Here is a 25874-nt window from a genome sequence, read left to right on the forward strand (position 1 = left end):
TTGTCCTTGATCGTGTTCTTGCCAGCTTTGGATAGTCATCCTCTGCAGTTTCTCCTCCCTTTGTACTTTCTTGTTCACAGCCTTCTCCCGTGTCACCCTGTTGGCACAGCCCCAGGGTATCCAGTTGTGGAAAGCCAAGGCCTTCAGCCTCTTGCTGCCCCCAGCAGCAGCCACTTTGCTTGTCTCATGGCTCTCCCCTCTTAGTACAGCATCTGAGCAGGGCTGAGAGGCATGCTTTGGGACCCTTGCAGACATCTATATATCTGAGATCAGGGAGAGGTACTAGTGAGGCCAGTTTGAACCCCTCAAAGAGTTAATTGGGTTATGGAGTTGAGAAGAGAGCAGGCTTCATATAATCCTAGAATGTCCTGTGTTGGAAGGGACCCACAAGGATCATCGAGTCCAACTCCTGTCCCTGCACAGGACAACCCCAAATTCACACCGTGTCTCTGAGGGTGTTGTCCAAGCGCTTCTTGAATATCGCCAGGGTGGTGCCGTGATGCCTCCCTGGGGAGCCTCTTCCAGTGTTCCACCACCCTCTGGGTGAAGAGCCTTTTCCTAATATCCAACCTAAACCTCCCCTGGCACATCTTCCTGCCATTCATTTGGGTCTTATCACTGGTCACCAGAGAGCAGAGATCAGCTCCTGCCCCTCCTTCTCCCCTTGTGAGGAAGCTGCAGACTACAATAAGGTCTCCCCTCAGTCTCCTCTTCTCTAGGCTGAACAAATCAAGTTAATTCAGCTGCTCCTTGTACAGTTTCTCCTCTAAACCCTTCACCAAGTTTGTGGCCCTTTTCTGGACACTCTCTAGTAGCTTTGTATCCTTAATGTACTGTGATGCCAAAACCTGCACACAGTACTCGAGGTGAGGCCGCACCAGTGCAGAGCAGAGCGGGACAATCCCCTCCCTTGACCAGCTGCAATGCAGTGCTTGATGCTCCCCAGCCACAAGGGACTGTTGTGGTTCAGCCCCAGTCAGCAACTAAACACCACGCAGCTGCTCACTCACTCCCCCCACCCCTGTGGGATGGGGAAGAGAATTCGAAGAGCAAAAGCAAAAAAAAAATTAGGGAGTTGAGATAAGAACAGTTTAATACTTAAAATAAATTAATTATTATAATAATAATGATTATGATAATAATAACAATAATGATAATATACTAAAAAGGAAAAGGGAAAAAGGAAAAAAAAAACAAACACAAACAATACAACCGCTCACCACCTGCCGACTGACGCTGCCCATCCCTGAGCTGCAATTGCTGCCTCCCTCCCCCAACCAGCCCCTCCCAGGTAACACACTGGGCGTGACGTTACATGATATGGAATATCCCTTTGGCCAGTTTGAATCCGCTCTCTCAGCTGTGCCTCCTCCCCTCCCGTCTTCTTGTGCACATGGCAGAGCATGGGAAGCTAGAAAAGTCCTTGACTAGTACAAGCGCTACCCAGAACAGCCAAAACATCTGTGTGTTATCAACGTTATTTTCATACTAAGTCCAAAGCACAGCACTGGGCCAGCTGCAGTGAAGAAAATTAACTCTATCCCAGCTAAAACCATGACAGTATCCATCCCTTATTCCATACCATTTATGTCATGCTCAGGTCCCATACTATCCAATACAACTTCAATAACCCCTACCCACCTTTCTCATCCTTTAATAGAATATACAGATTTCATTTATCATTCCCCTAGTCTATAGACCACCCCTGTAAAATGTCTGTGAAATGTCCTTTGAGTACATTTAGTCCATGACTTTGGGCTCCATCTATTTTACGAGTCTTTCAGGGCCAGAGAGATGGTGTGTGTGCTGTTGGATTGCTGCATGCTGAAGTCAGTCCTTGTTCCATCACCACTGCACTGTTAGTGCTTGTTCTATCACTGCTGCACTTTGCTTGGTTCAATTAAAGTTCATTTTTTTATTAATTTGGGAGATTCCCACCATGATACCATTGATATGGCATATAGCAACCATAGTAGTGATGACATACAACATTATATAGCTATTAACAGCATACAATTCAGTTCATTGGCTGTTTTCACCCAAAATCAAATCCCCTTGAGGCACACACTGGACTCCTCCATCCTCCCGCATCACCCACCAAGTGCACCCAGGTCCTTGAGCAAGGTTGGCCCTCTTGACTGCCAGGGCATGCTGTTGGGTCATGTCCAGCCTGCCATCGACCAGAACCCCCAGGTGCCTCTCTGCTGAGCTGCTCTCCAGCCTCTCGTTCCCCAGTCTGTGCACACATCCAGGGTTGCCATGCCCCAGGTGCAAAATCTGGCACTTGCCCTTGTTAAACTTCATACAGCTGGTGATTGCCCAGCTCTCCGGTCTGTCCAGATCCCTCTGCAGGGCCTCTCTGCCCTCAAGAGCACCAACACCACCTCCCAGTTTTGTGTCATCAGCAAACTTAATTAGTATTCCTTCCAGTCCTGCATCCAAGTCATTTATGAAGAGATTAGAGAGTACTAGCCCCAAGATGGATCCCTGTGGAACCCCACTAGTGACTGGCCCCTAGCCCAATATAACCCCATTTACTATAACCCTTTGGGCCCGACCCATCAGCCAATTGCTCACCCACTGCATTATGTGTCTGTCCAGCTGTATGCTGGACACTTTGTCCAGGAGACTAGTGTGAGAGACAGTATTGAAAGCTTTACTGAAATACAAAAAGATCACATTGACTGGCTTCCCTTGGTCAACTAGGTGGGTAAAACCTACCTACCTTGGGGAGGCTGAAGCCTGCCCAAGGGCCAGCAGATGTATGTCTGTCGCTTGCTGGTGTGGCACGTGATGCCTGAGCTGTGCCTGGCTTTGCTGCCTTCACCCCTGCTCCCATTCTGGTTACCTTCTGTTTTCTTTTATGTTCTTGTACTTTTTGTTTTTTCCTGCTCTGCCTCTCCTGTTCTTTCTGCCCTCGTTCTCCAAGGGGAGATCTGCCCCAGCACGGCCAGGCACGCGAAAGATCGTCACCAAGGCACAGGTGGGTTTCTTTCCTGCAGTTGGTTTTCTTCCGCTATGCCTTGATTCTTTGGTCTCACAGTAGGTATCACTTCAAAGTTAAATACCTTGCAAGGTTTTTAATACCACAGATTCAGCAGAAGTCAGGGAGTAGGTTTTTGTCAGCCCCATGAAGTGGGGAAGAAGGTTTGCAATAAATGGAATGGAGCAGCCACTCTCTGGCAAAGTTGCTGGTGAAAGCCATGTGGGCCGTTAGCTCCCAGAGGCGGCTGAGCTCTGGCTTTTCATTATTTTGGAAGGCCAGTAGCACAGCAGCCTGAGCTGGTACAAAACCTCTTGCAGAATCTGCTGCTGCTCACTGGAGCAAGTCCAAATCTGGATCCGTACCAGCCCAGACACACAGCCTTCCCCACAGGTGTGTGACTGCACAGAGCACGGGGGAGGAAGCGACTGAACGTCAGCCAGCAGTGCCATCCTTTACTTCTGAGCTGGCCTGCCCTGCCATCTGGGAACTGCACTGGTCATGAGTTCTGTTTGATTTCCTGCAGGAGGACTCGGGGGATAGTGAGATTGACCTGGATGAAGATGAAGATGAGGAAGAGGAGGATATGGAAGATGACAGCATGGAAATCTGCCCAAGCAAATCCAGTCACCGAGCAAGGAAGCCAGAGCCACTGGAGGAAAGTGATAATGACTTCTGACCCTTCAGTAGCAGGACCAGGAGGCATCTGGAAATATAAACTTTGGAGAGTGTGCAAGCCAGGAGCTAATACCCTGCCATTTGAAAAGCGCTTGTCAGCATGAATGCAGGAGTCAGTAAATAATGTTCATTAAACTTGAAAATTAGACTCGGATTACTAGTCTTGTGACTCTCAAAGCATGAGCAGTTTATCCATAATGAGAATCACAGTAACATGGAGTGCAGTTATTTCCATAATTGCATTACAACTGGCCCTCATGCACTGCATGCCAAAAGTCGCACTCCAGTGAGCATCGTGTGCTTGATTTCCCTGCATTTTATTTGTCCAAACAGATTTTTTTGGCTTAATAAAACTGGATTAAAAGCTGCTCTGGGAACACACTTAAATTGATTTTAAATCTGGCTTAAATCTATTTATCCTAAACACATCCTTTACGTAATCAAGGGCTTGCCTCCAGAAAGAGCAGCACCAGTTGCACTAAGGGAGTGGGAAACCAGTGAAAGGGTCCTCAGATACCACCTTCAGTGCAGCATCTTTCAGTTGGTGTCAGCAGGAATTATTCTCAAACTTCAATGGGCTGTGCCTGAGTGTTCTGAGAGCAGCTGTGTGAGACAGCACTGTAACTAAATCTGTATGAAATTAACCCTTTAATTATACTGGTACTTCTGGCACGGACTGAGATGGGCCAAAAGTTGGGCTTTTGTTCGGCAAGTTATATTGATGCCATCAGTGAAAGTGTGTTCAGGTGAACACAAAAGCTGGAGTTTGTCTAGCATGTTGCCTCTTTTCCTTTAGCTCTGCTTTAGCATCACAATTTGTCCTCATGGGAGCAGAAATCAGTGTTTGATTAGAAGAGTTCATTTTGGTGTGTGTTCATCAGGGCAGAATAGAGCCCAGACTGTTTTCCTGCCCTTCCCTTCTTTTACATCAGCAAGGTACTTTGCTTCCCTGCCCATCCAAAGCCTAGAGTCAAGTCCAACCCCTCCGTTACTGTGCTGAAGGAAGGAATACACACGAGTTACTTGAAAAACCAAGACCTTTTTCATGTCTCTGTGTCTCTGACCCCAAGGGTGGAACCTTCACACCCAAGGCAGTTCCCCATCAGCAGAGCTCAGAGCTTGAAATGTCACGTCAAGGTGGGACAAAAGCTTACAGGTAAATACAGCGCAGTGTATGTGTAATGACGGGACAATCCCTCTCTCAGGGGATGAGAATGTCCTGGTTTTAGGACCTGTTCTGAAAACGTTTTCCCATGTTACACAGGGAACCTGTCTGGTCCTCCGGGTGTGCTGGAATACATCTGATGTGTGAGAGAGATTTCCCACGAGATTGGGCCTGGCCTCCAAGTCTGAGCTGCAGTTTCAGAGCTACAGTTTCCTACGTTATTTCCTATATTGTAGGCCGAAATGGAAAGCTGACTTAAAACTTTGCGTGCACAGAACCAGAGCCTCTTCAGGCAGCACTGCCACCTAGCCTTTAGGCGCAACCAGGCAGGTTTTAGGGTAGCCATGCTTTGCATTGCAGCTTCTCGTACCTGGCTTGAACAGCAGTGCTGTTAGCAGCCACCCCTGGTGCCAGTGGAAATGCACCCTCTGAGCACTTGACCCTTTCAGCTGAGAAGCGTTTGTGCATAGCTAGGTATGTGCATGTGCGGATAGATCAATTAAATATGTTTCAAATTGTTGTTAACCCCGTTTCCTGGAGCTCCTGGGCATGGGATCTGTCTCGGAGTTGTTGATTGCTCCTCATTGGTGTTTCAGGTAACATTTCAGCTCAGGGTTAGGCGCAGGCTTTGGGCAGAGCTGGACCTGAGCCTCAGTCTGTGCGGAAATAATGGTGAAAGAGGTAGTACTTAAATCATTCAGCATCACTGTGTGCTGTAGGAGAGTGTGCGCCAGCCTGGCACCTCATGGAAAAGCTGTTAGACCTCTTGTCATGCCAGTACAGGGTGGAGGGGTCTCCAGCTGGGGCAGCAGGGCACAGTGCACCCCAAATGTCACATGTAATGATCCACAACCAAGAGAGGAAGGCAGCACAAGGCATCTTCTCAGCTGGGAACCAATTTATTTCCAAGTATGTACATATCACACAGCTGGGCCCAGCATTTCTCCAGGATCAGCCCACAGAGGTCCCTGAAGCAGTCGCTCACTGCCTTGACTGCAGCAGCAGCATGGCTCACGGTGGGCTCTGGCTGGGGTGGAGTGGGGAGAGGGGACAGTGACTGGAGGCGGGACTCTGGGGGGTTGCCTAGTTCAGCTACTGGTCCATCTCCAAACCTGGCGCCCTCTGGAGAGTCACTGAGTCTCTGCCACGCACACGAGGGCATCACCTGGTACCTCTGCTTTCAGCAGCTGCCTGCCCCAAAGGTAGCCTGCTAGGGGAGGACCCTGCCTGCAGCTGGGACATTGGGAAGGCACACCCCAAGGTCTCACAGCTTGCCACCCATGACAACAGCAGGACTCCCAAGAAATCCAGTCTAAACTCAAGAGGCAGGACTTCATGATAAGACAGTCCCGGAGCAGGATCGAGACACATGTGCCAAAGACGGCCCATCCTCATGCAGTGCTAGTCCTCCTACGTTCGCCCTCCCACTCCTCCTCCTGTTATCCTGAGGGCTCTTTATTTCCCAAGGTGTTTCTAGATGGTTCCACTCCTATGCCTTGGGATGCCTGTCTCTTCTGAGTGGCTTTGATAGAGAACAGCACTAACAAACGCTTCAGTCATGCTCAGCCAGCACCAGTCTTTTACTGAGGGCACGGCCCACACACAGGTTGCACTCACTGCCTGGGACCCTGCTCTGAAGTGCCCAGGTCCAAAGCACCATGCTCATCTGAGCAAGGAGACAGCAAACCTCTCATCTCTCTCGGGGATTTCAAGGGGAGCCTGCAGGACTGAGCTCTATGTAGCCAAATGAGATGGGGCTGCTGTGAATCCTGCCCATGTTTCACCCGCTTCTCCTGGGGTCCCTGCCAGAACTAGAGGGAGAAGAGCTGGCTGTGGGTGTAGAGCCCTGGAGCCCCGGCTGGGGTGCTGCAACATTTGCCGGCAGCAACTCAGGCTGGGACGAGAGCCGAGCTCACGGGCAGTCAGGATGGGCCCGGTCCAGGGCAGGGTCTGAGCACAGTGCTGTAACCCTACGGAGATCACAGAAGGGGGTCGCCTCCACCAGTGGTGGCAGGTAAGGCACCCACGAAAACAAGAAGGGCTGGCGTGTGGGATCTGCCCCCTCCTCCCTCATGTTTGTGGTTCACCCATTCCTTGAAGCTCCCCCAAGGCCTGGATGAACAGGATCATGGTCACACATCCCTCAGCTTTCAACGCTAGTGAGTCTTGACTGTCCTGCACTGCTGGTCCGGAGGCCCCGAGTTCTCCTGGGCTGTGCTGGGGAGCTCAGGGGCTCTCCTTGCCCCAGTTCTCCTTCCCTGAGATGGGTGGGCAGAGAGCCAAGCAGCTCCCTGTGGAAGTACGTTGGCCAAAGGGACCCACCAGGCCTCCTTGCTGTGGGCAGATACCCTCACACGTCCACAATACAGTCGGGTGAGTTTGTCCGGATAGCATCAGAGATCATCTTGGCTCCTGACTGGCCAATGCGGTTCCCCTGCAGGCTGGGAGCAAAGAGAAGAGTACTTCAGGCTTGGACACAAGGCAGAGCAGGATCCTTGGTGGGTACAAGAGATGCTCCCCAGTTTTGCATCAGCACCCGGCATCATCTGCACCCTCCCTACACCATCCAGGAGCTCTTACTATGACCCCAGTCACAGGGGACTCTGGGTTTGAGAGCCCAGAGGCAGCCAGGTGAGAAGCTGGAGAAAGCCCCTGGGAGCCAGAAAGGCTGAGCCAGCCCATCCCTGTGATCTTATGGAGACTATTTGGCTTTTGGGGTGGTTCTTTGCCCTGGAGATATCCCCAGAGAGGAGCTGTGGGGTCTGGAGCTTCACAGGGATGGTGGCTGTCGCACCGGGAGGAGCATAGGGTGCCCTTGCTCCCTGCCCCATTGGGACGTCCCTGGAGGACAGCTGGGAATGGGCAGTGCCAGTGGCGTGGAAGGTCCCTTGGTGATTCCTGTGGTATCCCCAGTCCCCTGCCTTACCATCCAGCTCAGCAGCCACTTACTTCACATAGGTGAGGCCATGGTTGCCCTTCAGAGCGGTGGCGATGCAGATGGCTCCATCCATGCCCAGGGAGTTTTCCTGCAGACTGCAGGAGGCAGGAGGGTCAGAAAGCACCAGCGAGGGAGATGTGGCCACCGGGAGAGAATGCATGCCATGTGCATGGGCATTGGGAAAAGCCACCAGCTCAGGGATTTGCCCCACTGAGAGCTGCTGGCCTGGCTGTCCCCTTGCTGTTCCCGCCAGGAAGGTCTAGAAAGGCTCTTTTTAGTTCCCACCCCAAGCAGCGCAGTACTTACTTGAGCCGACGGAGGCTGCGGTTCACCTTCAATGCATTAGCCATCGCCTTGGCCCCTGTCACACCAATGGAGTTTCCCCGCAAGCTGCAGAGGAAGGCAGGTGGTGAGGAAGGACAACCTGGGACAGCCCCATGCTGTCTGTGGGTGAGAGGAGGAGGTGGGAGAGGTGGCCCCACACCAGCGAGTCAAAAGACAGGCAATCCAAGTCTGGTAGGGCATGATGCAAGGATGGGAGTGGCGCTGAGCTAAGGTCCAGGGTCTCAGACACCCCCAGGGAGTCGTGTTGCAGCCATGGGGTCTTGGTGGCCCCACCATGCACTTACTCCAGGATCTGCAGGCTCTTGTTGACCATCAAGGCTTCGGCCAGGGCTTGGGCACCAGCTGCACCAACTGAAGCCACCTGCAGGCTGCAAGAGAACAAGGACCCTTCAGCGCATGTTGTGAGGCAGCCGTGGTGCGCTAATTAGAGAAGCTAATTAGACAGGCTGCATTGCCAAGGCCCCACTGCAGCCTGGATACTCACTGGAGATCTGCCAGGGTTGTGTTGACCTTCAGCGCGGCCGAGAGGGCGGCCATCCCCTCATCTCCAATGGCGTTCTCCTGCAAGCTGAGACATGCAAGTGCTGCATCTGCCCATGGCCCGGGCACCCAGGAGCAGGGAGTCAGGCAGTGAGGGGCAGCGAGCACAGGGCACAGTGTGCCGGGCTTTCCCAAATGGCTTGGGGGTGCCCTCGGGCCACCATGCGCTTACAGCATCCCCTGCCAGAGACATGCGATGGGGACACGGGATGAACTGGCAGGCAAAGCAGCAGGCAAAGCCACCTCCCCTGGAGCAGCGTGAGGGCAGAGTCTTTGGGCAGATCCCAGTAGGAAGATGCTGCCCAGGACCTTCCTGCCCATGTCCCCACTTACTCGAGGCTGGCCAGGCTGCTGTTGGACTGTAGTGCTTGTGCCAGCGCCGTGGCAGCTTTTGCCTGGATGAAGTTCCACTGCAGGCTGCAAACAGGAGAGAATGGGAGGTGAAGTCCAGGACTGCGAGGACACCCTGATCCCAGCAGGCTCAGCACCCGTCCACTCCCATCCAGCGTGGTGGAGGCTGGGAGATGACCCATGTGCAAGACCCCGTGGGTCCGTCCAGGATGGGACAGCACACTTTTCCGTGGAAGGGTGATCTGCTGTCACAGCCTGGAGGGGCTGAGGCCAAGGAGCCATGTCCCTGCCCCACATCCACACAAGGGTCTTCAAAACCAGCCAGGTCAAGGGGAAACTCACTGGAGGGATGTGAGTGCCCGGTTCTCCTTCATTGCTAAAGCAATGGCCTTGCCGCCTTCGTCACACAGCAGGTTCGCTGCTAAGCTAGAGGCAGGGGACAGAGGACACAAGTAACGCACACAGTTTGGGACAACTCCAGTGACACCACCACGCAGCAGTGTGGGTGCCCTCCTGGGACCCATGGGACTTACTCCAGCTTCCTGAGGGTGCTGTTGGTCCGCAGAGCACAGGCGATGGCGGGGCCCCCATCCTTGCTGATGGAGTTCTCCCGCAGGCTGGGGAAAGACACGGGGCTGGGGAGGAGCAGCAGAGGCAGGGCATCAGCTGCTCCCCCATAGCCCCCCATTCTAGGGCTGAGACCACCTATTGCAACGGGCAGTCTGTCTGACTTGCATCCCCATCAGCATCTGCACCTCCATTCCCTGTGCATCCTACAGCTGCGAGCATTGATGCCATCAGGGATTTTTCCCAGCTTCCCATCCCTGCTGCCATTGTTTCGTTGCCAGGCACAGCTGAACCAATACTGTCCTGAGGGGAGAAAGCTAATGATGGAGAGAGAAGATGCTTGCAGCCAGAGGAGGGACAGAGGCTGCTTTCAGCATCCCAGAGCACCTGTGGAAACAACCATGCACACGGAAAAGTTCTCGCATCCCATGTCCCAGCAGCAGCTTTTGGGACCAGAGGGTGGCCGGAGGGACTGTCACTTACTTGAGGTTGATGAGTCCCTTGTTGGAGCACAGAGCCTCTGTCAGCGCAGTGACCCCAGGGCTGCTGATGGAGTTGCTCTGGAGACTGAGACAAACAGGGGAAGGCATGAGAACAGGCCAGTCTTGGCATTGCAGGTAGGCTGCAGCATCGTGGTTGGGGTGAAAAGTGCCTGTTTGCCCATTTCACTGAGAAACAGGCATCTATCAGCCACAGGAGCCAGGGTGGAGCCAGGGCTAAAGGACCAACTTCAGGAACAGCCAGGCCAGGATCAGCATCTCCTGCTCACCATGGCAGCACCGGCCCCACCATGCAGAGGTGACAAGGTTTGCTGGCACTTCGGGGCAGACGTGTCCCTGCCAGCTGTCACCATGGCTGCCAGCTCAGCTGGGGATGCGGTTCCTGCAGTCCTTGGGTCCTTGTCACACTGTGGGAAGCCAGTGACAGACTCAGGGCTTAGCAGCTTGTCCCCAGGAGGCATCAGCCCTCTGCTCTGGCCGGGCGGGAGGAACAGTCCTCTCTGGCTGCCATTCCCAAGGGGGATGAACGTTACACCATCCCATCCTGACTCTGCCAGGCCTCAGCCTGTTATCTTCCTCGTTAGCCAAGTCCCATCACATTTGAGAGAGAGAGAAAGAAAGCCCAAAGCTGCTAGTATCTTTGAAAAGCAGAAAAAAAATCATCATCTGTGTTGAAGATGAACCCCTTCACCTTGGTGAAGGCAGGACCAGCCCAGCTGCTACCCGTGTTGCCTGGGGATGCTGCATGGTGCTCCAGCCTGCACAGAGCACGCACGGCCTCATGCTGCTCCAGGGGACATGGAATGGGAGAGATCTGGGGTGGTACAAAGGGCTCTGGGGGCAGGGGCCTGGGGAGGGTGTGAGGTACTGCTGGAGTGAAGCTGCACTGGGCTCTGTTGGGCAAGCAGGAGACAAGGCATGGACTGGGGACTTACTCAAGGCTTTGCAGACTGCGGTTCACCTTCAGAGCTTCAGCCAAGGCAACCGAGCCATTGTCTCCTACCGAGTTGCTGGAGAGTCTAAGACACAAGGGGAGGAGCAGGTGTTACTGGCAGCCACGCTGCAACCAGCTTAGATCTGCCAGAAAAGGGTTCATCCCCCCCAGGCTCTTTCTGCTCCAGCAAAAAGCATGAACTTGCTGTGGTCTCATTTCCAAACTGCATACAGGTCTGTTTTTGTATGCTGGTTTTGAGCTGAAATAGCTTTTAATGTATCCACAGGGCCTGGAGACCTGCCACTGGTTCTGCTGGTGGGAAGGCTTGGCCCCTTGGTTCTTTACATGGCTCCCTGCATCCCCGGAGATTCGGAGAGAATCTCCTCATCTCGCTCTGAAAGCAGCACTGCAGTCCTTGTCCCCCTTCCACCCACTCCAACACACTTGGGCAAAGCTAGCAGAGTCCATCCTGCCTGCGTCACATGGCACAGTCCCCTGCCCATCACTCCTGCCCACATATCCTGGGAGATGAGGCACTGGCATCGCCATCCCTCTGTCTCATGCTGCTCTTACATCAGCTCCTTCAGGCTGCAGTTCTGCTTCAGCGCCTCTGCTATTTTCCTGGCACCGTGGGCTCCGATGGCATTTTTCTGCAGGCTACAAAGGTAAGGAAGACACCCATGAATATCAGGTGCCATGTCCCCATCAGTGGCACCTCGGCCTGCTGGGTGGCTGGGAGAGGGGACAGCAGGTCCCGGTCACTCACTGCAGGGTTGTCAGCCTGTGGTTGGTCAACAGGGCCTCAGCCAGGAAGGTGGCACCATCCTCCTTGATGATGTTGTGCTGCAGGCTGCAACGAGAGAGGAGCAAAGCCATGCACGGCAGCCACCACAGAGGGGCGAAGGGCCATGCAGGGGTGCAAGGTGGTGGTCGCCTGCCCTGGCATTTCCTTGCCCCTGTCCCAGGGGCCAGGGTCTCCCCACCAGCTGGCCCTCAAGGTGGGGAAAACCTCGATGGGAGAGGAGAGGGCTGGAGGGGGCTTGTCGTGGGGATCTGCTCCCAGAGGTACTGCAGAAGTTGAGACTTACTTCAGGGAGAGCAGGACTTGATTTTTTTTAAGTGCATCAGCCAGTGCTTTTGCTCCAGTGGGGCCAATGGAGTTGCTCCGCAGGCTGGGGTAAGATGGGCAGAAAAGCCAAAGTTAGCAAAGTTAGAGTGGCATGTGCCCAGTTTAAGCCAAATGCCTCCATGTGGCACAATCTCAGGCACTGCTGAGGTGGGATATCAGGCCGGCAGCTCGCAAGAATTACATTCACCTCTTGAGCCGTGGTGGCTTTGGGGGCTGGAGACCCTCCCCAGCTTGGCCAGGCTGGGTGGGATCCAGCCCCACTGCGGCCATGGGAATGGTTCCCAGTGGGGAACACGTGTGGCAGGAGCTGGTCAAGGGGGAACACTTACTCCAGCACCGTCAGGCTCCTGTTCACCATCAGTGACCTGGCCAGCGCTTTGGCTCCCTTATTGCTGATCTGATTTTCTGCCAAGCTGCCCGGAAAAAGAAAAATCTGGTGTTTTTCAGGAGGAGAAAGAGGCTTTCACAGCCCCTGGCATGTCCCAGGATGCAGCTGGGATGGGTGAGCAGAGGAAAGCCACGAGGAGCGTTTGGTTCATGGTACAACCATGCAAAGTGGTGGGTGCTCTGAGGTCTGCTCGCCTGGGGTAGACACCAGGCAGGGTATTGCAAGGATAGGGTGTAAGGGGAGTTTCAAGACTTAAAATTAATTTGTGTCATGGAAAGGGAGTTCACATCGCAGCATGGGGGACTCTATGTGCCGCCACAAAGAAAGGCAGGGAAGTGGGGAAAGTTGGGATCCGTCTGGGGCGAGGCATCTCCCTGCGCGGGGGTCAGGAGCCTGTCCCCTCCATACATCAGATGCCCTATGCGGAGCCTCAGGTGTCCAGCAACAGTTGTGACCTTGGGAAGTAGTTTATTGGGATAACCCATGGCTTTCTACACAAATTTTTAGCAACAGCAAGGAGGCGGTGGTCCCAGGAAGGCCCGGTGAGACAGCCTGCCCAGCCACTTCAAGGACACAGGGGGTAAGGTCACCGTCCCTGGGTGCAGGAAATCATGTGGGGCTGCCCTTGTCACTAGGCAACCTGGGGAGCCAGTGGGAGAGATGTTCCTGGAGGACCCTCACCCTGGTTTTGAGGTGTCCTCAGCTCCACACTGTATCCACAGGAATAGCCTGTCTGCCCTGGGCCAAGTCCTACCTGAGCTTCTGGATCTGGCAGTCCTTCACACTCAGCATGCTGCCCAGCAGCTCCATCACATTGTCCTTAAACTGGTTATTGTCCAGCCTGGAGAAGATATAAGGAAAGAGGAAAAGCAGGCATTTGAAGAACAAAGTGGAGAAAGGACTACCCTCCCGTGACATCTGCCCATCACAGGTGGAAAAACGCAAGCACAGAAGCAGAACTGACCCAGTGCCATCCCCAGGGCAGCTCTCTGCTTATGGACAATGTTGGTAGGCCCATGTCTCCCATTGAGACCAGGGATTTTGAGTCACAGCCCAGTGTCTCTGCTTGCTTCTCACGGTGCAATCCGACCAGGACTCACCTGAGGTTGTGGCAGAAGAGGAGCTGGGAGAGCAGACTTTCACAGACATTGTAGGTGAGGCAGTTGGAGAGGTTTGTCTCCTCCATGCAGACATCAGAGACCTGCAGGAGATAAGCCAGGGCAGAGCAGTTCATGGGGGTGAGCATCCCTGCCAAGCTCTCATTCTTCATTGCTTCTTCCACAGTCTTAGCAGTCTCTGTGTGCTGAATTTCGTACAGGCAGTGCATGGTGTTCACAGTTCGTGAAGAGATGACATAGTTGGTGTTCAGACAGCCCTGGAGGAAGCTGATCGCTTGGCTCCTGAAGCTATCGTGCTCGTCCTTCACCAGCAGCCACCCAGCGAGCAGCTTGTTCACCTGCGGGGAGAGGAGCCCGGAGAGAAAGCGCACAAAGATGTCCAGCTGCCTGTCCTCTGCCTGCAGTGACCTCTGAACAGCACTCTTGAAGTGGTTGAGGAAACCCAACTTGGGCCAAGACATCCCACTCTCTGTGAAGAGGTCAAATATTGCCCGCTTCGCAGCCGTGTAATAATAAATAGCTGCTAGAAACTCCTGTATGGTTAAGTGAAAGAAGTAGTAGGCTGTGAAGGACTGCATCTCTTCTTTGAGTAGGAGTCGACTGCATAAGCTGCTCTGCAGCAAGGAAAGGTCAATGCCATACGCCTTCATGTCCTGCTCGTAAAACACGTATTTCTTTTTGAGCAGCCCATAGAAGGCTAGTCTGCCCAGGCTGCTCACTATCTTCTTGCTGTTGTTCACAACCTGCTCAATCCTGGGTGTTTCTCTTGGCTTTTCCAGCCAGTTGCTGCTCAGAGCCATTTTAAAATAATAGGAGTAGATTTCTGACAGGGTCTTGGGGGCAACGATTGTTTCTTGGGATTGATCAGTGCTGTTTTTTAGGTAATAGCCGATTGAGGAACCAGAAATCCAGCAAAAGCCAGGAACAGTGCACATGACGTGTAATGACCTGTTAGCCCTGATGTGATGCAGGACTTGGCTGGATAGGTCTCGGTTGTCAAGGAACATCTGGTCCAAGAAGTCCTTCATCTCTGCAGCTCTGAATCCTCGTATTTCTGTCATCCGGTCAACAAGCCCGCCGGGGATTTGGCTGGCTGCTGTTGGCCGGGACGTGACCCAGACAGAAGCCTCCTGCAGCAGGTTGCCACGTATAATGTTAGTGATCAGGTTGTCCACTTGGATCTCCTTTTTGGGATCAGTGCATACTACTGTGTTGGAAAAATCCAAAGGAGTCTTGAATTCATCCAAGCCATCGAGGATCAGCAGGGTCCTGGCGGCTCCTGCCGAGATGCAGTTCGGCTCAGTGATGTGAGGGAACGCCGAGCAGATGAGCCTCTCGGCAGAGAGCTTCTCGTAGGTGTTGAGCTCCCGAAAGGTGAGGGGCAACACAAAGATGATGTCCCTGTTGATCTCCCCCTTTGCCCAGGTGTAGACAAAAAGCTTCACCAGTGTGCTTTTGCCAATGCCAGCCACACCGATGGTGACAGAGATCCGAGGTGGGATGCTGACCTTGGAGAGAGGCAGGAAGAGCTTCTCCAGGGGGATGCTCTTGGATCCATTTTGTAGGCCTTTGGTGGCTTCAATCTGCAGAATGTCATGCTCTTTCTGCTGGATATCGGTCAAACCTTCCACCAGCAGCAGGTTTGTGAGCCGCTGGAGGGGACCTGTCTCCAAGCCATTCCCATAGTAGCTTTGGAGGCTCTCTAGGTGCCTCTGCACCATGGGTTCTGCATAGAGAGAAATGAAACGGTGGGGTGAGGAGGTGGAAGATGGTAACCACAAATGCAAATGAGAGATGCTGATTCACTTTTCTGCCATGCCCATGCAGAAGGGAAACCACACAGAGCCTTACGTCTGGGCAGGAAGGTATGTGCCAGGGCCCAGAGGGCACTAATAGGCTTAAATGGCCCTGACCAGCCTCACCCATCAGTCCAGGAGCCCACTTAAGCTCAGTCCTGGGCCTTCAGCCCTTGCCTAAGCTATGTTGTAGGAACACTTGTCTATAGCACCACTGCACCTATGCCTGCTATGGACCTTGTTGATCTGGACCTTCATCTTAGACCTTATCACTCTGCACTTGCCTGATGACCACTGGACTGTGTCTAAACCTGGCTGCCCTTGCTGGACCTAATCCTGACCTCTGGATTGACTTCCAGGCTTGATCTCAGCCCTGTCTCATCACCATGGACTTGTCTGATGAGTAGGACTCTTGGCTGAACCTGGTGACCCTGCTCACCTGGCTTAGGTACCACAGCCCATGGTACAGCATATTTAAACACTCCATCTAAGGCTGGACAAGCAGGGAAGGTGCTGTGAGAGCTTCAGAGCAGACACCAGACAAGGTTGGAGCTTTCCAACCAGGAGAGAACCCAGGAAAACCTCTACTGCCAAGAGTGTTGCAAGGAGAGCCTGAAATTGGGGCAGCCATGAATGGATGAGGTCAGGGATGCCAGCTGTCCTCCTCCTGCCCGTCCCCCTGTTCCCAGCCCAGCTGCCGGGAGTGACTGGTGTGACCTGGATGTTGAGGACATTCAGTACTCCTCAGGCTGCCCAGAGAGGTATGCTAAGGGCAGTGAGGGGCCTGGAGAAAGGTCCCTCAGACCTGGCAGAGAGCCCCTGTCACCCCCTGGCCATGTCCTTCCCCAAAGAAGACCCTGAGATGACACCATCACACGCATGGACACTCCCATAAGAGCTTCCAATGCTGCCTAGCTCTGTGCACATCTTGGGGTGATCGAGCAAGCACCCACAGCCAGGACATGTGTGCAGACACTCCTCATGGGGTCCAAAGTGGACTGCCTACCATAGACAGTGATGTGAAGGTAGAGCTGGGAATTGGTGGTCTCAATGAAGGTCTGCAGGGACTGGGATGCGTAGCTGCCCTTGCCAGCCAGGATGTCCACCACCGCCCTCACCTGCTCGGGCAGGGAGCTTGCCTCCTGTGCCCGGCCAGCCTCCTCCGCTGTGAGGAGGTCCAGCCTCCGCAGGTAGCAGATGATCTCCTCCAGGAACTGCGGCGAGATGGACCTCACCAGCTGCTTGCGGTAGCGATTGATCCAAGCCTCTGCAGGACAGGAGAGCAGGAAAGTTGGGTCTTGTGCAAGCCCTGGGCACATTGCTCAGGGGTGATGGGGAAAGGCAGCAGTGGAACACCCCATCTGACTCTGAAGGTAGCAGGGGGTAAACCAGAGCCCTCCAGAGTGACCTGTCAAATTCCTCCTTGAGATGATGCCACCCCAAAGTCGTGGCAGGCTGTTTTGTTAGGATCTGCTTCATCAAGGCAGCAGCTATCGAAATTGGAGTCAAAGAAGGCAAAGAACATGATCATGAAATGACATTTCCTACTGGAAACCAAGTCCATGCAGAGATAAAAGTCTGAGCAAGATCATTTATCTTCAGACAGAGCCATTCCCCCTGTGTCAGCACAGTGGTCCCCAAACCCTTGGACCAGGAACCAGTCAATCCTCACAACGTGGTGCCCCACCTCATCCCATTTTTGAATCCAAAACTCCACCGAGGTGATGAATCTCTGGCCACCACTCACCTTCCATCGGAGGCCTCCTGTGACATGAGCAATGCCTGGGCAACGAGTGCTGTGTTGGCAGCAGCACAGCTGTCCCATGGACTGCTCCACGTTCCCCCAGCCAGCTCACAGCATGAGTTGAGGCTCCTCAGCCTTTATCCATGTTCCTGGTGGAAGAGGAGAAGCATGAGGAGCAGCCTGGGAGGGAGCCCACCTTGAGCTAATGTGGTGCTGACTGTGGTCAAGCTAAGGATCTATTCATCAGCTTTTGGCTAAGACAGAGCTCCCACCACTGTGGGTCTGACAGAGGCAGAGCTGGGACCATCATGCTGCAGCATCTTTGCCCAGACCTTTTGTGCCACAGGCTTGGTGCCTTTACCACCACCCCTTATGCTGGAGCCTTTCTCGGGCAGACAGCAGTTGCATTAATTGTCCAGATGATGCCCCCGTGCCATCCATGGGCTGCCTGGCAAGTGCCTGAGTGCCACTGCTGTCACCAGAGGGACAGCAGGGCTGTGAGCCGCTCGTGTTTTCCCTCACCATTTGTGAAGGAAGTTGTGGGGCAGCAGGCAGAGCAATGAAGAGCCCGTTTCAGTTTCGAACCCACCTCGCTGCCGTGCAGAGCCTCTGTCAGGGCTTGCCGAGCATGGCCAACACCACATCCTGTGGCAGATCTCTGTAGATGCTCTACTTTCAGCACCACTGGTGAATCGTTGCTCTGAGAAGGAGCGTCTACCTGCTCCCCCCCCTTGGCTGCTTACAAACCACGATGAGGGTTTAGTGTTTTATTTTTAAGAAGTGTATCTGCTCACTGAGTCCAATTGCTTTTGGAGCAGAGGTAGCGAGGGGAATACTCCACACCTGAGAGTGCTCCCAGCTTCACCCATGTTAGCAGACAGCACTGTGCTATGGCCTCTGCACCTGCCCCAAAGTGATCTCCAGGAGCTGGCCAGTGCCCAGGTGGGAATTTTTCAGCCCTGGGGCTGTCTGATCACAGCAGTGATGCAAATGCAGTGTCCCAGTGCCCTGGTCTGTGTCCTGGCCCAGCACCCTTTCCTCACCTCCACCTGGCCTACAGGGTGCAATCACCCATCATGTGTGCCAGTCCAAGGCACTGCAAGGAGCTCCCTGCCCACAGGCAGCATTGCCTTTGCCCAAACCCACTCCTGAGGGGGATGTGGGCACTGTGGGGGCTTCTGTGCAGCCTTGCCAATAGGTACAGGTAATGCTCGCTTTCTTTGGTCAAACCCAACCTTTTCCAGAGAGAAAGCACAAATGTAGCTTGACCAAGGAAGCTCGGAAGAGCCTCCGGTCCATGGTTGGGTCCATGGTGCAAGGTTAAGGTGATTGGTACATCTCTTTTGCAGACTCTTCCCTTCATCCTCCTGCCAGGAGATCTATGCTGAGGTTTATTTCTCCCACCAGAAAACACAAGGGCTCAGCCACCACCAGCAGCCCAGGCATGCAGATGGTGGCTGGGCTGCAGGAGGGAGGACCAGGCACAGCATCTCCCAGACCCAAGTCCCTCACAGCCCCCATGGCTGGATCTCTCATTAAGACTCCTTCACAGAACATCCTACAGAGTGGGGTAAGTCTCCTAGAGGCACTGGGTGACAAAGCACCAGCCCATCCCCACCTGCCCAGATGGTTTGACACATGGCTTGGACAAGCCCTCATAGGGGTAGGGGCTGAGGTTGTAGCTGGGTCTGAACCCACAACCTTTCCCTCCAGGAGGGAAACCTGGGTCCTTCCACTCTTCCTCAGCTGCCCAGCTCTGACCCCCTGGTTTCAGAGGTAGGAGAAGTCCACAGTCCCCATTGCCAGTGATGGTGGCCCCACAGCAAAGCCTTTTTGTCCACACAGGGAGCAGCAAGGCTGCAGCAGCAGCTCACCTTGCTCTTCACTGCCCAGGCAGTGGCTTGGTCAATTAAGATACCATAAATTAAAGGAGCTCCGTGAGCAATTCACAGTGAAATTTTCACCTTTTGATGTCTTCTTGTCTCTAACTGGTCTGCAAAGTTAAATTAAGTCTTTGCATGCAGCAGTCCCCAGGTGTCTCATCTTTGCCGTGCAACCAAGAACACGGCCAAAATGCGAGGGGGTTTTGCTGCTTGAAACACTGTTCCCCACAGCCCTTTCTCTGAAACACAGCTGCCAAGAAAAAGCTCTTTTATGGGGGGAAGGCTGCACTAAAGCCAGAGATTATTTGATGGTGTCCTCCAGTGCTACTTCAAAATGTGATCCCACTGCTGGAAAGTGGCAGCCATGAGTCAGCTCATGCAAAGACATCTGACTGCAGGAATAAAGCAGCAGAAGACCTAAAGCAGCAGAAGAAATAATGCAATGGCTGCAGGTTTTTTCTGCTTCCAGTAGAAAAGTTTCAGGTGCAGCTCTAGGACCACACTGTGATGCTGGAGGCTGCATCCTAGGAGGGTGAAGGCTGTTATCTACTCTTACATGAGCTGTCTGAAAGTCAAAGCCAATCTTTATAACCCCTACAGAGATCCAAGGTGTTTTCGGGACGCAATCCTGCCCATCCCAAGGCTGCTGGGATGAGTCATCTTCTGGAAGTGCCGCACTCCCCCTTGCCTGAGACTGGAAAGCAGCACCTGCATCCACCCTGCGTGCAGAGACCTCAGCCCCAGGTTTGCAGCTATTGCTCAGCCAGGATCAAGCAGGGACAAGTGCATGTCCCTGCCCCGCTGGCAGTCAGAGAAGCAGTGATCCAGCGATGGTTTTTGTCTGCCCTGTGTTGCTTCCTGCATCCCCAGGGGCACCAGGATGAGAAGCTGGAGGGGTGGAGGCTGCCCAGCCAAACCGATGAATGGTGTCTGTAAGCCCCAGGGAGGGAAACAAGGGATTTTGTTGGCAAGAACTTTGCATTAATGCTTTTTTTTTTCCTGGTGTGGTCCAAGAGCCCAGCCCAGGGGAAAATCCTCCCATATGAGCATGTCCAGTCAACACTGATGTGTCCTTCCAGCCACTGTAGTCTGATATTCCACCACCCCCATGTCCCACCATGGCTGTTAGCAGAGGGTCTGAGCCCAAAACCCATCAGTGCCTGGGAGCCGCAACCACTGTGCTGTAAGGTCCCTGACCATGCACACAGACTGCTGTCTACCAAGCAGCCACTGCATTTTTCATCACCATGTGTCCTGCTCCAAAATCCAAACTGCCTGGCATTGACACTGGAAAACACACCCCTAGACATAGATGCTTCTGCTCATCTCTGGCTCTAATTACGTACATGCACTTTTGCTCCTGGAAGTCCAACATGAACCAAAAGCAGCTTGCCAAAAGAAGGGGATCCAAGATGAAGAGACAGTCCTGGGATGGCCACCACATGAAGGTGGCTGGAGAGAACAGATATTTACTCAGCTCTACCTGGCCTCTCAGAAATTCCTCCTGCCAGGAGGTGGCTTTGGTTTTCATACGGCAGCCATCCTCCCCAAGCCAGATCCATCATCCATCTGCTGAGGACTCAGGATTGTCCCGCGCCAGGAGCTGTCACAGCAGCCACCAGCAGCATTACTGCCATATTGCGCTGCAACACCCAGCAGTCTGAAATCTGTGATTGTCACTACATGTGGTCTCGTGGGCCAATTCACCTGCAGCGTCAGGGGACACCGGTTGGCACCTCGAGCAGGGTGCTCCAGCCAGCAGAGCCCTGGGGACCTGACCTGCTGCAGTGGGCTGGGGACAGGGCTGAAGGGTGCCTAGTATAGATGGGCACCAAAGTGCTGGGCAAGAGCTCCTGGATGGCTGCAGGGACCCACATATTTAAAACACCAGAAAAGGGGCTGATCTGCAGTATTTAGGTACATTATAAAGCTTTTTATATGAACTAATAATTGCACCATTAACCAGGTGCCTGAAGGAGCAGAGAAATGCCTGCTCCAGCATGACTCTATGGCCCCAAACACACAGAAACCCTCAGCCCAGCCGTTGCCTTCTCTCCGTCCCATCACCACAGGGTTTGCCTGTGCAGCCGGTTCCTCAAAGGTCTCCAGACTGGGGCAACGTGTCTTGGTGCAGCTCGAACCCCAGCAGCACAGCACCCATCTCACCACTGCTCTCCCTCCCCCAGACATGGGAACAGAGATAAACCAGCCCCACGAGACCTCCCCACCACTTCCTGGCGCACTGGGTTTCCTCCAGCGAATCTCAGGCTCCTTCACCAACACGCCGTCGGAGCTTTTATTTATTTCTCTTGCCATTTATCCAGTCTGAACTGATCCTGTTTCAAAGGTCAATTTGCTGCACACCAAAACATTTGCCAAGCCAACATCTGCAGCCATTCCCCTGAACTGAGCGGATCCTGAAGCAAGGATGCAGGCTACCACCTTTTGGCATAACCAAAAAGATTTCACATTATTCATTTATGTTAATTAAGCAAAGCGATAAGGTTTCTTCTGCATTAGACCCAATTATCAAACTTACAGATTTGCAGATAATTCACTTATCTAAGCTTTCATATGACTTTCAGATGTAGTCTTCTTTTTGGTTTTGGTCTGGATTTAATGCTAGCAAAATTTATTGCAATTACAGAGTGATTAACAAACCTACCAGGTTTGGGTTGTTTTTCTTCCAAAACCCCAACCAGAATAAGAGGGCCCAGACACAGACGGAGTTAAATAGCCACTCATGAATGTGAGGAGCTGTGAAGGACCCCCAGGCTGAATACAGCAGTCGCAACACCAGATCTCACCAGGGAAAAGCAAAGATCCATCTACAGGTAATTCCAAACAGAAAAAAACGAAGCTAATTTCAAAGGGAAGGTCTCTTGCAGGGTACTGCTATACCTCGCAAGCTGCAAGATGAAGAATGATGCACTTACTGAGCTGTTCGCACTCCCAGGATACTTCACCACAGACATGCACACGGCTGACTGAAAAGACGATCCTCTCCCTGCAAACAGCTTCTGGCCCTTCTCACCTATGGGATCTCAAGACATTATTGTGGAAACTGGGAACGAGCTGCTGCCAGCCTGCCTCTGTCATTGATGCCAGCCCCATCCACTGGCCTCAGAGGGTATGCAGGGTTCAGGGATGCTGAGTGGTACCCACCCCAGCATCCCACCGGGGCTCGACGCTCGGGGTCAGCCCCAGCATTCCAGGGTTGCAGAGCATTGCTCTGAAGCCACAGCTTCAGACTGCCAAAGGTGGCCATTAGTTCTCCAGAAAGATACTTTCGTACAACATCCTTTGTGCCAAGCTTTGCCTAGGCTGCCCCAAATCTCTGGCTTTGGGTAACCCTTCCACGTGGTCACCAGAGTCCAAACCCTGGGTGCTGGTGACATCTCAGTACGTGACAGCACCCAGCTGTGGCTCCAGCTGGTCCTCTCTCCAGCAGTCCCATACCTATAGAATACGTAGTGCCCCATATGACCTTAGAGTGCTTAAATATCAGCAGGATTAAGCCTAATGCACTGATGCAGTCCAGCATGCCTCAGGCTCCGTGCCCACACAGGCATCTGGGCGCATAGCCACATGTCCCCTGCTGAGCTCCATCACCTCAACCTACTTCCTGTGCCCCTGGGTCCTCCACAGTGTTGGGGGATTCCCTGCAGTGAAAAGGGCCAAAGAAGGTACCAGCTGCACCTTTGGAGACCTTGGTGATGGTGTTCTCTTGGGCTGAGCTCTAGGAAGGTGTGCTGAGCCTGTTTCCCAAAGCAGAACATGGGGCTGAAGTGCTGGGCCTCAAGGTCCATCGGTCTCAGACTGCCGACACACCCAGGACCTTGCCTCACTGGTGCATTTTTGCACCCTGCCATGGGCGAGTATATCACTAAACTCATCCTTTTCCATTTGCAGTACGTATTGGGGATTGATTTAGCTGGTTTTGAAGTAGAATGAATTCAGTAAATGACTAACATGGAGGCAAAAGCTGAAGCTGTACAAGGCAGAGAGGCTTTGCATGGGCAGGGCAGCCTGGCTGCGGCTGCCTTCATGTCTGGGCAGGCAGTAGCAGGCAAGGAGACAAGCACCAAGTCCCCCACGAGGTCCCAAGCTCCTCTCCATCACTCAGGGCCCAGGGCTGTGCACCACTGCACCCGCTCTTGCCAGCAACGGTGGCTATGCCCCGCCAGGCTGCTCTGCCAGGTGCTGCTGGCACTTGGTCGCATCTTGCCCATCCCAGGGACCTCTTACCCTGCAGCTCCTGGCCCTGCCAATGTTGGCCCAGACACTCCATTTCACATGGCTGTGGCAGCAAAAGGTCTGCAGCAGCTTATCCCAGTGCAGGAGAGATGAGCGATGCCTCCCTTTCTCCCCGCACCCCTCCAAAGCAAAAGCAGCCCCACCAAAATCTTACCTTGGCCTTGTGTTGCCTTCCCCAGGTCTGCGTGGGAGCAGGAAAGCAGAGAGGGCATCCTTGTTGAGGCGGGAGGATGCAGTCTCCCCAGGCCCCCGCTCAGCCTTTTATCCCCAGAGCTTTGCTTCCTCCTCCCTTGGATGCTGAAGTTCAAGGTAGAAAATGGAAGCCCCTCCAGCTGGCGGCCCGTGCCCCTGGGGGACCTGCAGAGACGATAGGACCCAGCGGCCGGGGTGATGCTCAGGGCAGCACCTGGGGAAGGTGGATCCAGCTTCCCCAGCTGCCCGCTGCCACTGCTTCCAGCCTAGTGGCTTTTTCTCTCAGTTTGCTCCTCGCCCCTTCCTGCGCCGCAGGTCTCGCTCAATCTTCCTTCCTGTTACTGCAGGGCTGCTGCCTATGCAAATCAATGTGACTTATCTGCTGAAAACAGCAGTGCATGGTAACCACCCGTAGCCTGTATGACGCCCTGACAGTGGGCTCTGTCCTGGGGGGATGCTCGGTGCACGGCTGTTTCCCCAGCCACGGCTGCTTTCTCCCAGGAGAGCCACAAAACCAGGCAGACCAACATCCAAATTACACCAAATTCCCTCAAAGCAAAACACACACTCGCCCCAGCCTGGGAGAGACGAGAGGTTTTACTGCATATCCCCCTCACTAGCCAGGAATGGGGGCGATCCCATGGAACAGGCTGGTGTTGCAACAGCTCTGCCCATTGCTGGGCCATGCATGGAAACATTTCCATGAGTAAATACAAGTTGTATCTTGAAAGAGCAGAATAAAGGGGCAGGAATAAACACCCTTTCCTCCAAAACCATTTTTCTGCCAGTGCTGAATGCTTTCTTGATTATGAGTTTATCTCGAAAAAGGTGGTTCGCATCACACCAAGGAGCACTGCATCTGCACATGAGGAGCCAGAGCCACCGGGCAGCAGTGGGACTAGAGGGATCCCCCCTCCCCAGTGACTGCTCTGGGCAGTGCGTCTGCCCGGGTTTGCTCTCTCCCGGTCCTACGGCTGCGCCTGGTAAAGGATTACAACCTTTCCTCTCCCAAGTGTAAGGTGTCTGTTGGTGATTTCCTACCCTGTCAGGATGCTGGTTTCAAGAGGAGATGGCATCTGGGAAGTCCCATCAGCTGTCACCTTCCCAATAAGCTGTAGCTAAAGGTCCCTCACATCAGAAATGACGGTGCAGAAGTCTCAGTCGGGGCTGTACCTCCTGCTTTCACAATTATTCATTTATGTTAATGAATGCGACTGAATTATTTCTTTGCAAATGTTTATAACATGTCCCTCATGTATTTTCCAGGCTGTTTACTTGATTCAAACCCAAATTTCCCAACATACTTACAGAGTTCAGCCTACGGAGTTCCCAGCAGGATGAGTTTAGCCCATCCCTTAGCGAACACAGCCCCTAACCAGCCCAGTGAAGGCATCTCTAACCAGCCTGGTGAAGCTCGTGGGGTGACACAGAACTCACGGGGGTGGCTTGAAAAGCCCCAGAGACAACTTTGCTCGCTTTGACTCACCTGGGTTCCCGGCAAGGGGGTGATGAGGGACCCTTCCCCATGCTCAGCCCAGCGCAGAAGTAATTCGCCTGGGGATAACAAACAGTCCCAATGCCAGATAAAGCAGGGGGATATTCCTTGGGAACAGCTGGGTTTCCACACCAAGGGAACGTGCAAAGCATGTTACTGGAGGACCCGCAACCCTCCTGCTATTGCAGCACCTGGGTCTACAAGCCTCGGGGTGCCCCCGGGTTCCCGGGGTGGAAGGGGTACAACCCTTGACGACCTCCTGGGAGGTTATGCGGCTGCTCCTGGGCTTTAAGTGGAGCTTTCGGGCTTTAAGCAGGCAGCGGCCGAGGAGGAAGCAGGCGGCCCAGCCACAGACACTCGACGGGGTGCCCCGAGGCCCGCGGCTTCCCCGGCTGCGGGTGGGCGGGGACGGGCGGGCGTAGGCGGGGACGGGGAGTGGGACGGGCAAATGAGGCCCCACCGGGGAAAGGGAGAGGGGGTCGTTCCCCGCTGAGACCGGCGATGGGTCCCCGAGGCCGCCCCGTTCCTTCGCCGCCCCCATCCCGTGCCCGGGGAAGCCCGCCGAGTGGGGCCGGCCCGGGGGCCGAGCCGCGGCCTCGCCGAGCCCTCGCGACGGTACGACCTCTTTTGCTCCTCTAGCGGAGCCCCGGGCCCGCCCGCGTCCCACCGTGGCTGGGAAGAAACTGGCTGTGGTGCTCGGGGCGGCGGGTGAGTACTCGGGGGAGGGCCCGGCCCCGCCTGGGGGATGCTGCCGCACCCCCGAGAACCCCCGGGCTGCCGGGCTCGGGCCCAGGCCGGTGGGAAGGGCGAGGGTTGGGCCGTGCCCAGCCGCTGCTATGGGGGCATGGGAAGGGGTACAGAAGGCAGGGGT

At 54.0% G+C, this 25874-nt stretch overlaps 2 protein-coding genes across 9 annotated transcripts in view; one reads left to right on the top strand and one right to left on the bottom strand.

Annotated features, from left to right (window-relative positions):
* Positions 1 to 4028, top strand: part of CLUAP1 (clusterin associated protein 1) — a 73770-nt gene extending 69742 nt beyond the window's left edge. For 4 of the 7 annotated variants that reach the window (XM_075106011.1, XM_075106010.1, XM_075106009.1 and 1 more), the window contains 2 exons: positions 2930 to 2983; positions 3510 to 4028. In XM_075106011.1, coding sequence (XP_074962112.1) covers positions 2930 to 2983; positions 3510 to 3662 — 207 coding nt within the window. In that variant the 3' untranslated portion in view covers positions 3663 to 4028. The remainder of the gene's footprint in view (positions 1 to 2929; positions 2984 to 3509) is intronic. The other 3 variants (XM_075106006.1, XM_075106008.1, XM_075106007.1) reach the window with 1 other exon arrangement.
* A 1680-nt stretch (positions 4029 to 5708) lies between these two features.
* Positions 5709 to 17311, bottom strand: NLRC3 (NLR family CARD domain containing 3). 2 transcript variants are annotated; one of them, XM_075106013.1, is made up of 18 exons: positions 17180 to 17311; positions 16551 to 16699; positions 13619 to 15362; positions 13273 to 13359; positions 12460 to 12543; positions 12090 to 12173; positions 11768 to 11851; positions 11575 to 11658; positions 11003 to 11086; positions 10051 to 10134; positions 9534 to 9617; positions 9343 to 9426; positions 8983 to 9066; positions 8594 to 8677; positions 8394 to 8477; positions 8071 to 8154; positions 7776 to 7859; positions 5709 to 7267 (listed from the first exon to the last, which is right to left on the bottom strand). In XM_075106013.1, the coding sequence occupies exons 1-18, from the start codon at positions 17203 to 17205 to the stop codon at positions 7177 to 7179; spliced, it is 3189 nt and encodes a 1062-aa protein (XP_074962114.1). In that variant the 5' UTR covers positions 17206 to 17311; the 3' UTR covers positions 5709 to 7176. The 2 variants fall into 2 exon arrangements, with proteins under 2 accessions (XP_074962114.1, XP_074962113.1); XM_075106012.1 differs by having other exon boundaries at positions 16439 to 16699.
* Positions 17312 to 25874: the final 8563 nt, after the last annotated feature.

Source organism: Phalacrocorax aristotelis, chromosome 10 (assembly GCF_949628215.1).
Source record: "Phalacrocorax aristotelis chromosome 10, bGulAri2.1, whole genome shotgun sequence".
In the NCBI taxonomy this organism is placed as follows: Eukaryota; Metazoa; Chordata; class Aves; order Suliformes; family Phalacrocoracidae; genus Phalacrocorax; species Phalacrocorax aristotelis.

What these genes read in the sequence shown, in the direction of transcription:
- NLRC3 (XM_075106012.1), bottom strand. An exon ending in CAAGTCCTGCTCTCCCTGAA is followed by an intron (nt 11,852 to 12,089) that starts GTAAGTCTCAAC and finishes CTCTCGTTGCAG; the next exon opens with CCTGCAGCACAACATCATCA. An exon ending in AGCACCCTCAGGAAGCTGGA is followed by an intron (nt 9,427 to 9,533) that starts GTAAGTCCCATG and finishes CCCTGCCTCTAG; the next exon opens with CTTAGCAGCGAACCTGCTGT.